Below are 13,281 nucleotides of genomic sequence, written 5' to 3' on the forward strand. Positions count from 1 at the left end.
AGGGCGAGGGCACCGCGCTGCTGATGTACCGCAACCCTAAAATTGAATTATGCCACTCCCGCATAAATATGCATGAGATGCCATCCCTGGACGCGGCTCGCTAAAAAAACTCTCGAACGGATAGGAATTACGATTCGCGAGACGGCGTACAAGAAAAACGCAGCGGAAAACACGTCGTTGCGAATTGACAAGAGGGATATTAATTTACCCGCTTCCCTCGTGCCAACACATTTAATCATTTCGGGACTCGAACTCGCGATTATCCGACGTGAAAAATATTGCGGCTCAATCGCTGTCGAATCAGCAGTGTTTTTGCGTCGACTTATTATTTCTAGCTAAGCCGCTTATTTCAGATTAAATTAGAAAGAAACCGAGCCACGATGGCGTGATTCGAATTAAAAGCATATCGCGAACTCTCTTTCGGGTTACTTCTTTCGTATTCGTATAAAAAGATATGTCTGCAGTATCATTAATTTTATTAATCAACGAAGTTAATCACGAGCGCTTTATTTCGCGCGAATTGCCTCGTTTGAGAATAAAAGTATAAGAGGTACTTTGATCTTTTTCGATATTTTAGTCTACCTGTGCTTTTCATCTCGTCTCTTATCTCGAGATATTGCAAAATTGATAAAGATTTACAAGTTAACCAGACACCGATTCAATGACGATCCACTCGCGGTATAACGATCGAAAACTCGACTGATAAAATAACGGTGGTAGTGTGCTCTCTGGTAGTAGTAAACCGCGAGAATCGTCGATCTTTTTTGGCTTTAGATCAGTAAAACTTTTTGCCACGGTCAATAGCTGAAAGGGAAGACTCGCATCGGCCAATTGCCAAGCAACTCCCAGCCATTCTATAATCGAAAAAGCCGTGACGTCGAAAGGCGTGCCCAGGATTCCATGACGAAGCTTCGTGGCTTGCGAGCTACGAACTTAATAGCAAATATCTTTTGAAATTTCTATATTAAAAAGACGGACAAGCGGAGCTGTTGTTTGCTGCCGCTGTTTGTCCAGAAAATTTATCTTTTGACACAGGAGATATGACAGTTCCATTTTCAAAATAAATTCATCAAAAATGCAAATGATAAATGCCTGCGACGGAAGGATTTCTCGGGGAAATTATAAATAGTTGGGAAACTCGGGAAATCGTATAAAACCGGAATCGCGATGAAGCTCGGGCATCGGCAGACGACACGGGATATTTTCTCTTCTCACTTTCGTAGTTTCTAACACAATTAACTGCAGCAGGCTGAAATAGAATTAGTTCGTATCGAATGCCGCTTAATTTCGCCGACTCGGCTATACATCGATAGCTATTGCCATTTTCCCGGAGGGAGTCCGACAACGACCGAGTTCTTGCAAATAAAATTGAAGCTGCTTCTTGCCTCAGTTTCTTTCTGCACGTCTTCTTATTTTTCTCTTGGCTTCCCTTTGTCTCTTTCTCTCTCTCTCTCTCTTTCTCTTTCCCAGTTGACACTTTTCGTACGGCAGTATGTCTCTTGGTTAGTGCGGGTCACGAGTTGAAAAATGTGGGTCGTGTATATGCGCGAAAACAAGAAGACCCGGAAGTACACGCGCGTTTATTTCAGCAAACGAGGACCGGATGATTTCGCCCGAAGGAAGAGAACAGGATATATGATACCTCGCGATAAGTGCTTTAAGCGCGATGCATCCTGAACACGCGTGGAGCCTTTATTATACTACTTTCAGTGACATAAAATTCTAGCGAGTATTTTTGCGGTCAGTCTTTCGATCATTTATAAATATTTAAAAACAGAAATAATCAAATTGTCCTGTTTGGGATTGGAAAATTGGAGTTTCAGCGAGCGAAAAGTTTTCTCTTGCAACTCAATTTTGGATATCGTGACATTTCTGGGAACGAGAAATTGATTGCAAAAGAAAATCGAGGACCTTGCGAGTGAAGAAAAATGCGGCGGTTTACGACATATACTGTACATTTTCAGGTACAGACATAAAATTCGGATATAGCCATCGTGGTCTCTCCTATTTTCTCACTTCATTCCTTTTCTTTCAATAGAATGTACGCGCGCAACTGAATCCTGACGAAAGAACAAACAAGCGATATCGCTTTCACACGGATGGGTATTTTACGCCTCTTCGAAATAACTAGAGATACTGTGCTCGACCAAATTGGTTTAAGCGAATAAAAATGATAAGAAAAAAGAAAGACTAAATCAGAATTAAAATAGAAATGTGACTGCTTGCCAATAGAATCATTTAACGACGTCTAGTTTTTTACAGCGTCATTTAAAATTTATAATTGATCGACAGCAAAAGAAAAAAAAAAAAAAAATGCAATTCTTTTATAAAACCGTATTTTCAAATGTATTATTTTTGTTAAAAATCATGTTTAGAATACAGAAGCAAAATGAAGCCACTAATTATAATTTATTCATAAAAATTAGTAATAGAATTTTTTTTCTTTGAGACTTTATAATTTCCATCAATTTTTTAACCAACGTTTAGAACACAATCAAGCTTTATATATCTTAAATAAAATTCTGATAATAAATCGAAGATTAAGATTCAGTCTTCGGTTAATTTTATTTTGTGACGGCTACATGTCAATGAAATTAAAAGGAATCACTAGCAAAGATCATTTGCGGTATTCCATAATTATTGAGATTATTAGCCGTTCAATTAGTGTCCGACCCGTAGTTACACGCGGAGGATCATCAAAGCCTAACCAGAGTAACTAAATTTCAATGAGAGAAGCCCGGAAGCTTGATACGAGATTTGACGGAAAATGGAAATACCTGAGATTGTTGCGCTCTTCGCCTATAACAATTCCTAACGTGATCCCAACGACGTCTGATTTTCCCTGATTTATTTTCCAATAAAATTATATTGCCAAGCTTATTAATTATCATTATGTTAATCGTTAATAATTACAGATTTATAAAACGAATCTATTCGAGATTTCAGGTTCGGTTCGCAGCTATAATAGCTTTTACAGAATTAATTCGATCGGACGGTGCCGGATTAAAGGAGGCGATTCTCTTGTGCAGGTTCAGCGGTAGCGATGATCGGTGCTAATCTGAGATTCGGCATCGGCGCTTCCGGGAATGTCACGTCCAACGCCACTAAGGTGTTCCAGTGTCACCCCGGCGGTGTGACTGAGGCCACCGTGATATTTAGCCTCGGTGCATTGGGAATGGGGGCGAATATCATCCTCATGACGTTGATACTGGCGAAGCGACAGCTGCGCAGGTACGAGGCGATAATAATCCGCCGAAGAACGGCGCTTTATGACCCTACCCCGTGTTTTGCATAGGGCTGAACCGGGAATAATGCCCGGTAATTCTCACGTTATGACTTGTTCGATATATGTGCACAACGCCAAACCGCCTCCCGCGGGCATATTATCGCGTGTTATTGCAAAAAAAAATTGCGCTGCGATTTCTTCGCAAACGGAGAGAAAAAAAAACGCCTTGCAACGCGAAAAACATGACATTCCGTTAAGTTCCGTAACATCCGCTTCGCGATGTTCAAACGCGCTTGCATGTTTAATACCTACGTTTAAAAAGAGACACGCTGCTGCAGCAATAAACAAAAATAAATTTGCTTTAGCGTGACTTCCCATCCTTTCGAATAAAATTTATAAGCCTAGCGCGGGATTCAGTAGTACGGCAAATACATTTCAATCTCGCGTAAGAGTATCTTGACTTGTTGAACTTTATTTCAGTACGTGAACAGGCAGCTATATTGCCGCCCGGTAAGAGTCACGTGCTGTTTACCGAATAAAATCTCGATCGTATGTCGTACGCTTGCAAGTAAACAGAATATTGTCTGATCGATACGTGAAATATGGTGCGCCTGACAAACTGCGGCCCGTGTCTTAAGCGTAATATCGAATTTGATTCAAATTTAAGGCCAATTTTCTTTAAAGAAACTACTGACCCGTACAATAACTTCGAAGATCATAGGTAAACTAAAATAAGCATGCATTTGCCAGAATAAAAAAGCTTTGTCGAATGAAATAAATGTCTCGAGTAAAATTTAAATTCAGCAAAATGCGTTCGACATTTACAATGAGTGGCAAAGAAAAAAAAAAAAATATGTTGATTCTGGAACTTGCAGATGGTCCCAGGGACTGTTGTTTCACCAGGCCATGGTGGATTGCGCGAGGGCCGCTATCCTGCTACCGCTAGGTTCCAGTATATTGAATTGCCAGCCCGTTCACAGGTGTTCTCTAGTAGAGACCGCCTTTTTGTTACTGGTGACGGTCTCCACGGTAAATATGCTAACGACCGTCCTCAACGACAGTCCGGTGTTTCCCGAGAGTGATGAGGAAGCAGATTTGACTGCCCCTTTACTGATGGACTCGCCCCAGGTAAGAATTATAACGTTATTCGATCAGGAATTCGTCTGTCTTGTTCGTTTAATTAAAAGGATTATTTTTAGACCCCTCTGCGTCGCAAAATAAATAATAAGTATAAATTCGTGCGTGTAGCTCTCGATCCCCCGAGCTCCGACAGCCAAGTTTTAACTTGCCCTTCAGTACTCCCTTCGATTTTCAACTTTCTACTTTCAATCTTCGATCCTCTCAGTCGTTTCTTAACTCGCAGCGGTCCAAACTACTTCCCGTAAAAAAAAAAGAAGCAAAAATTGCGAGGTTTTTTTTTTAAATACGCTAATTAAAATCAAGTTAAATAGGTTTGTTGACAATAAAAAGTATTGGCGCATTAGAATAGACCGCGTGACTTTGGTTAACGCAAATGTGGTTGCCCATTTCGCATGCAAAATGAGAGAGAAATTTCCAGCTAACCGCAGCATTGTGATGGCGAATTTAGCGGTGACTGATTGCGGTGCAAACCGTCCACGTCGCAGCATAGGGATGTCGAAGTGAAAGCTGTCGGAGTAAATCGGATTTTTCCAAGGAAAATTAATTGCATCGTAAAAAACATTAAGCCCGCAGTCTGAGTCAGACATACGGAGGGTTCAATAAATTGCGGTAAATTCATCCAATTGTAAAATATTAAAACGTATATCAGTATCACGTTGAATAACATTTTTCGTTCTTTTTTTTTTAAATTAAACTTTAAGCAACTTTTGTTTTCACTCTAACATAATCAATTTGATAAAGTTCAAAATCACGAGGTAAAACCTCGACACTAGAAAAAGGTTATTTAATTTTATGCTCTGCTAAAATTCGATGCAGATCTTATGGAGTTCCTAATGTCATTACGGTGCGATACGGGGCACTAAATTAGCGCAATTAATTCCTTAATGACTCAGCTTCCCTGAACGCGTGTGCAGCACCAACCGTGGTTCCAAATTAATTTAACGCAATAACTTGCACTTCTAGCGACACTCGACTCCCTTTAGTAACAACAGAATTCTACGGTGAGTCATTAAACCTGCAAGATGTCTATTATTACGTGTCCCTTACAAGAAAATTGTACCTGTAACTGAATTACGTAATTGCGTAGCTTTTAGAATTTAAACGAGGACCATCGGATTATATCGCAAACTTTTAAGCTCGTCAGACCGGCCAATCACGATGTCCAAAAACGAGACTACGTTTGATCGAATAAATGAATATTTATGAAATTTTAGGAAACCTACGAGAGTATCCAAATGTTTCCAAAAATTTACGATCGCTCTTTGTCATAATTAATCGTTTTCCAATAATATTTTTGCTGATTCCGTTTTGCACCGTGCAAACAAATTCATAATTATGCTGATAAAACATCCTGTTGTTACAGTAAAATCTACAGATCAAACACAACGGTGCACCTAGCACCGGTGCTTGATTAAAATTCGCTCTTATTTGTAGAATTTATTTTAATTGTCAATATCGGTCAAGTAATTAAGTTGAAATAGCTAGTATTTCGTTCAAATATTCATAAAGTTTATTGAGAAATTATTTGGATGGAAAACTTTAATTAATTTGTAAAAAAAAGACAGTTGTATTTAATTAATTGCAAAAAAAAAAGATAATAATCAATAAAAGTATACCTGTTATCGCAAAAAAGAGATTAAAAATATTGCAAAATCTTTTGATAGAGACGTCCCGATGCGATAACAATTAATTTAATATTAATTATGTGGTTCTCCTGTTTTTGCAGTGCGTGCTCTTTGGCACTTTCATGATCTGGTTCGCCAGTATAACCATTAATCTGGGACCTACGTTTCTTAGCGGAGCTTTAGCGGCGAATACAGAGAGTGGGCACAATGCGCCCAGTTGCCCGTTGGTACACGGCCCATTTCGCCACTATATACTGAATGCACTTTGGATTGTTATCAATATTATCTGCGTAGGGCTCACGCTTTTTCACTTGAGAAAATTGCATAGGGATCTGACGAAAGCTAACGTCGAAGCGGTAATATATTTCAAAGTCCATCGAAAGTAATATTGCATTAATTTTTATTCGCGGGAATAAAGGGCATGCTAAATCACGCGTAATATAAAAAGCGTTTCGCAAAATTAATAACAAAAGTTTCTGTTCGTTTAAAAAAATTTTATATATTTTAGTTAGAGGTATTTATAGTTCAATTTAAATATTTCGTTTCCACGTTTATTTGGCATCGCGTTTATCACCAGGTACGAGTAGCTGGTCTTGTTACCACGCTCGTTAATGTGACGGGAGGACATCAAGGTGCAACAAATGCACTTGCAACCGAAGATGGTGACACAAGAAACGGTACGACGCCAAAAGTAAGTCATTACGTTAATGATCTTCAACGCATAAAAATTGTTATTTCCATCTGCTGCTGAACCTTCATTATCTTCTCAAATAAGTAATTTTAAGTGCTAATAATTTAATTTCAAAAACAGATTCAAATATAATGTTAAAAATTTTACGTTCTAAAAAGCAAATTTTAATATTATACAAATATTAAATACAGTTAAGATTAATGTAGCAATTTTTTTTTTCCATACTTGCACATTTTCATATCAGTTTAATTGGGTGTTATAAATTTACAAACGAGCACACAAGTACGAGAGGCGGACGAAAGAGGCGTAAGATTCCGCAATGCGGGTGAAGGGATTTTAAATTATTCAGAAATAACATTTTAGAGAATCGGCGCCATTGAAGAACACAGGAAAATGAGGAATTACCTTAGGAGAATGGAACGCGAGGGCGTGCAGAGGGTGAAAATGTTCGTGGTCATAACGGCGGCGTACGTCTTGTTCTGGGGACCATTGTTTTTCGTTACTCTGGTGCACCATCCCGTTATAGGAAACCCTACTGGCTACGAGGTAATTAGAACGTATAGAGCGGCACGATGAGGTAATAAGAAGTTTGTATCTGCGTTCGCGTTAATGTTACTTCGGCAAAATTTAGACGCTATCGACATTTGCACCCCCCATAAATATCATCCGGTCATTATTTATCTCGCTTATAATGGCGTGTTCGTGCACACTTGCAAAATCAATAGCTCGATACAGTATTTGCCATAGACCAGGGATTTATTTCAGTAAAGATGACAGTTGTATGCCGTGTTACTTATTTACTGCGTAAGAATAAGCTCTCTGATTAATTTTAAAAGTACTACTGCCAAAAATACGCGGCCCGACAGCGGATTACATGTATAAGTGAGCATTATAGGTATTAATGAATAGACCTGGCACGTCGTGTATAAATAGCAATGCAAATATCAGAGTTGATCGTATGATAGCGATACATGAATAAATATTTCTCCACTTTTCTTAATTATGACTGGATGTAATATATAAATTTCTTAACAGTCTTATAGCAAAGCTATTTGAAACACGTGTGCAAAGTGTAAAGCTTGTCAAACGATTTTAGCCGTACTTCTGGTAACAATGCGAAGTTCCGAGATAGCGAAAGGATGCGAAAACTTGGGGCGAGAAAACATGAAATCGTAACTTGCTCAACCGTGCCAATACAAGTTGTATGTACATCGCTCGAACAAATTCGCAGCCACCGAGCGTAGTTTCCTACGAAGAATCTTTCTACGGGAATATAAATTTTCACGAGAGGAAAGTGTCTTCGCCGAAAAACTCGCCGAGTGATTCGAAGACAGACAGCACGCGGCGGTTTTGCTGATGCTGTGCCGTAGCAGATGCACAAAATAAAACCACATTTTATTTTCTCGATGCGCAATAAACTTTCGGTGTTTTAACAAAGCCGCGACATAGTGGAAAGCGTAATTTATGAAAAGATAAATTATTCCATTTCTTACTCAAATATATCTAAAGTCCGACAATTTTTTTACGAAGAAAATTTACGGTATAGCTTCCGCGTCACGTTAAAGATCCGAATCCGTGTAGGACCACTTTAACTTTAAGTTAAAAAGAAAAAAAAAAAAGAAAGAACAAAGTGCAGGATCTTCCGTATCGTTTCACATTCGCCTTTCTAAACATCCTATCACGCAACTTTGGATTAGCTTATAGATTTATGTTCGCAACAGCATGACGCAACCGTGCATCGCACCTAAATCACTGGATTTCGCGGTTTGTTGTACCAGGTGACTCTACACATCGCGTACATACACGCCTTCGTGAACCCGGCTTTATTCCTCGTTCTGCATCGGGGACTGCGACAAGGGATGTCGGACTTGTGCTGCGGCTGCTGTGAAAGCATAGCCCGATGGATCCTCGGATCTGCCGCGACCGGTCCGATGCAGAATGTTCAGTTACCCGGATACGAACCGCCGATGAATCTCCCCTCGCCCCCGGATCCACCCTTGGCAGCGCAAGCCGCACAGCCGGGACGCAATCTTACTGACGTGGCACTCCTAAAACCACCCCTGCCACCGACTGCTAAGCACCTATTGGTGGTAAGGACACTCGTCTGAGCAATCGCCAAAACTTATCATGAAATTCGCGTTTAATCCCTCGGAGATTGATCTTTAATTACGGCTCAAAGACGCTGTTCCTTAATCACTTTAAGATTACCTGGGTCAATTTCTCCAGTGTTTCTCCTCTCCAGAAATTCATATACGATTCTTATTACATAAATCTTATATCTGTGAGCTTACGAGGTAAACACGAACTCGTCGGCAAAATTACAGGATGATTCTATCGTGATACCACCCGATCCCTGGAATTTGACTTCGAGACCGAAGAGCACTTCTAGCCTGTATGAAGATGAACTATCTAGAAGACCGAGTCTTCTACTACCGCCACCGGAACTAAACGACTTGCAAATGAGTCCGTCAAGTAGCGATTTGCCCAGCGAATAAACGACCTCAATCAACATCGAACCAAAAAGCACAACGTTAGTCGATTACAATGTAAAAATAATTGCAAAAATGATAAAAAGTAAGATTTAACTTTAAACTCCTTCCTATCTTCCTAATCCTTTTACGAAGTATTATACTCCAATCAGACGTCGTTCACGCGCATATAATGTCGATAAAAAGCCGAAATCAAATAAGTCACGCGCTATAAATACTGCGTCACTTTTTAATAAGCGTTTAATATATCAGCGAAAATATCACAACTATCTGCAATTATTTTTTGCAGTTTTTTATATTCAATTTTTTTTTTTTAATTAACGTTTTTGATATTAATGATCTAGATGGAATTAACGATAATACCATCGTAAAGTTTCTTAAAATCGTAAATTTAGTTCCCACAAACGTTTAATACGACATCGCGAAACAAGAGTTCATTAAAATATCGATAAAATTAATCGTGCGAATTATACGTCTTGAGTTTTATTAAAAAGTAAAATTATTTTAAAATTAATACGCGTATGTTTGCTTTATGATACGTATATATACATTGTATATATACATATGTATATATTTTCTACGCGACATTTTAAAGATTGCATCCGTTGCAATCGCACAATGCATCAGTGTCTCAACTTGCATGGTCTCGACGACTTAATGCGTTACCCTAAATTTTTATTTTATACAAATAAAAAAAGATTAACGAGAACGAGGAAGCAAAGGATTGTTTTCTACAAATGAAAAACCGGCATAATAAAATATGCGGGATAAATTGGCAAAATAAGAAAAATTGCGATATGAAGAACAATCAAAACTCGATTAATTGTTCATATCACATTGTGTCTACATTGTAGTTAGCTCGTGATAATCGTGATGAATTAATCCCCAAAAATCTAACTAATAAGCATATTTCAATCCCAAGACAGACATAAAAAATTTGTGGAATCTAATAAAAGATATCTTATTAACTGTATAAGTCTGATTAGAAATAATATAGATCGAAATTATTAAAATTTCTTTCAAAATTATAAAAAAACGTGTACTATTGGCATAATTAAACATATATTAAAAGTGTTAGTATAGAAATTGTTTCTCATCGTACGTAGTAAAAAGCATATCAATGTAAAAAGGTATCACGCGTTTGAAAATGAGTATACAGTGTAGCATTATGTGGTGGGTATTGACATTTACTAAAATTACGTGAGATTACTATCTTTATTAAATCCCTTTTCTTTTTGCAATGAGAGATGCGTTAAAAGCGGCACGCGAAGAATGCTGTTCAGATACAAGTCAATTAACTGTTTCTACCGCGAAATATTTTCTTCTTAGGTACATCGCGTGTGTAATAAATGTCTAATGTAAATTACACGTGTAAAGAAGTGACAAAACGCGCGCGAGACCGGAATTTTTTATCATAATTTTATAAATGCAATATCGAGAACGGACGTGATCGATTAATGGCAATTGTAAGAAACAAAGTTTAGAGATGTATTAAAAATATATAAGATGCGTTTGAGTCGAAAATTTTGCAGCTTCGACTATGTGTTTAATGCGTTTTCCATTAGTTTAATTTTTTTTTCTTTTTTTTTTAAGTAACAGGCTTTAAAGACTTAATGTTCATGTGTAAAATATTAACATACCCAACATTTTTTAAGGCAATTATCATAAATTTTTTTTACGCTAATATATTCACCTTTAATTTATCTTTTAACAGCGAATATCTCTTGGAATTGCTATTAAAATCGATTTTTTTTAAATTGTCCTCGACAGCCAAATATTTAAGCGAATTATTCTAAATAATCTCATCAGGGCAAAGTATTATTACTAAGAACATTTCTAAGAGAACGGTGCCTGTGAAACCGAAATACCGCTGCGAATCGGTAGCGCAAAATGTGTGAAATGATATCGTGAATTATATAAATTATACGAACATAAATTTATCCTTGCAAGAAAGAAAAAGAGCCTGTTATTATATTTAACTATATATAAAATCCTGCTCACGTATTTAAAATAAAAGTATATGTAATACGTAAATTACGTTTTTTTCATATTAAATTAATGAAATATTGCGCATTTCAATCAAATATAGCGAAATAAATAATGCTGTATTTTTTAAACTGCCCATATATATAAATATAAAATTTTTTTTTAAAGAAATATTGTTTAAAAAACGGCAAATAACAAGAAAAAAATATTTATCCGTTTCACGTAGCCACTTACTTGTTCGAAGCCACCTAATATTTCTGTAGTATCCATCGAAGAATTTACGGCAATCGATCTTAGCTTCTGGCCTGTTAAACCGGCAAGTAAACGAACCACGCTGCTCTTTCCACAACCTGACGCACCAACCTATAATATTATATTTATTTGCATTATAATTAATTAATCAAAGACAGAAATCTAACTTAAAAACACTCAATTGCGTAAAAATTAATAAACGTACAAGAATAGACATCCAATTCATTTTAACGCACTGTATGAGACTTTTCAATGCTCTTTTCTGTTCTTTGAGCACTAACAAATTGAAATCCTGCAGCTCGCTGCAATTTTTTCGGCTTAACGTCACGTCACCGATGAAAAGTTCGCTTGTTGTGATGTACATAGGCAATTGACTCGGCGGAAGAGGATATTTCTCGAGCGAGAATATTTCTTGATACAATTGATAGACCTACAAATCCATAAAACGACAAACGCTTATAATGAATTATTATAATTCAATATATTCTAACAAATGTAATTTTCTATGTGTTTCTTCTCTATTGAATTTCGATATTTTTATTCTAATCTAAATGAACATAATTTTATGTCGTCCGAATTTACCTCTTGTCGATCTGCACTAGTTCGCATTCTGTTAACATAAATAAGTTCCACACTATCGCCGGGATTAAAGTACTGTTCATTACTACGAAATTCGTTGCGAGCGGCTTCGATAGTCATTTCACACCACCGGGTGATATCACGTAGATTCATTTCCCATGGAGACCCGGCATGTCCCCATGCAGTCCCAGCTTCAGATGCTAATATGTTATTGAATTGCACCATGGTGTCGATCAATTCCACAGAAAGTTGTGGAAATTGTACACTAAGTATGAATCTCAAATCGTCGTCCATTAATGTATTCACAAATACCTGCGAAATTAATAGAGTTTAGATTACAGAAATTATTTTCGTGTCACTATATCGTGCCATATAATTACCTGAGTAAATCTATTCAAAAAGGATTTCGGTAAGCCTCGTCTAGCTCCTCCTTGCCGCAAGGGATTTTGACAACCGAACAACCTTGTACCGGGTTTAACTGAAAATGACTTTCCCAGTTCTGGGATATAAATTTCTCCCCTGTGATCGAAACATGCGTTAAGACCTTCCAGCACCGATTGCGATGCTAAATTTAACTCGTCAAGTAGAATCCAATGTCCGGCACGCAAAGCTCGCAAAAATGGACCGTCCCGCCATGCAAACTCGCCGGCTTTCCCGTTTTCTACGGGAAGATCGGAACCAAACAAATCAGATATGTCCTGCAAATACAATTAGATATTATTTTCAATAAATAATTTATATTTAATAAAATATATTATATTCAATAATCAAAAAATAAAAAATAAAAATTTTAATAAAATAAAATCTACTTTAAAAATATTATAACAATAAATTGTTGTATTTTATAGTACCGTTTGGTCGCTTAAATTGATTCTAAGCAACGGGTGTCCTGTAGCTTTTGCGAGCGCGGAAACCAGGCTAGTTTTTCCTACACCTGGACTTCCTTCCAAAAGAATCGGTTTGTTTAATTGCAACGCTCTTAATAATTTCAACGTATTCAGTTTCGTAACGGGAGTTGTAAACGTAAATGCATAATTTTTACAGGAGACATCTGAGCCTTTTTTTATAAAGAACGGTGGCATTCCAAATACGTCTGACGAATCTACGACGTTATCCTTTGTCACGGATGTTTCGATGTCAAGTACAGATTTTATTGTATCTTTAACTTTCAATTTAATAAATTGAAAAGTAGCCTCCGTAAATTCTCTTAGTTTGCCAGTACTGAAAATAAAAAAAATCGTCAAGCATTACAATTTTCGCCACACCAGAAGAAATAAATGTTCAATTAAAAAT

At 37.2% G+C, this 13,281-nt stretch overlaps 2 protein-coding genes across 5 annotated transcripts in view; one reads left to right on the plus strand and one right to left on the minus strand.

Annotated features, from left to right (window-relative positions):
• The window catches only part of LOC139106611 (uncharacterized), a 53,167-nt gene extending 41,712 nt beyond the window's left edge, over positions 1–11,455 (plus strand). For all 3 annotated transcript variants that reach the window (XM_070663510.1, XM_070663511.1, XM_070663512.1), the window contains 7 exons: positions 3,030–3,231; positions 4,102–4,354; positions 6,093–6,347; positions 6,569–6,682; positions 7,046–7,228; positions 8,461–8,772; positions 9,007–11,455. In XM_070663510.1, coding sequence (XP_070519611.1) covers positions 3,030–3,231; positions 4,102–4,354; positions 6,093–6,347; positions 6,569–6,682; positions 7,046–7,228; positions 8,461–8,772; positions 9,007–9,177 — 1,490 coding nt within the window. In that variant the 3' untranslated portion in view covers positions 9,178–11,455. The remainder of the gene's footprint in view (positions 1–3,029; positions 3,232–4,101; positions 4,355–6,092; positions 6,348–6,568; positions 6,683–7,045; positions 7,229–8,460; positions 8,773–9,006) is intronic.
• LOC139106607 (midasin) overlaps positions 1–13,281 on the minus strand; it is a 74,353-nt gene that overhangs the window by 55,452 nt on the left and 5,620 nt on the right. For both annotated transcript variants that reach the window (XM_070663501.1, XM_070663502.1), the window contains exons 6-10: positions 12,840–13,209; positions 12,369–12,686; positions 11,992–12,300; positions 11,615–11,839; positions 11,392–11,520 (exon numbers count right to left, since the gene is read on the minus strand). In XM_070663501.1, the coding sequence (XP_070519602.1) occupies positions 11,392–11,520; positions 11,615–11,839; positions 11,992–12,300; positions 12,369–12,686; positions 12,840–13,209 (1,351 nt within the window). The remainder of the gene's footprint in view (positions 1–11,391; positions 11,521–11,614; positions 11,840–11,991; positions 12,301–12,368; positions 12,687–12,839; positions 13,210–13,281) is intronic.

Source organism: Cardiocondyla obscurior, linkage group LG11 (genome assembly GCF_019399895.1).
Source record: "Cardiocondyla obscurior isolate alpha-2009 linkage group LG11, Cobs3.1, whole genome shotgun sequence".
NCBI lineage: Eukaryota > Metazoa > Arthropoda > Insecta > Hymenoptera > Formicidae > Cardiocondyla > Cardiocondyla obscurior.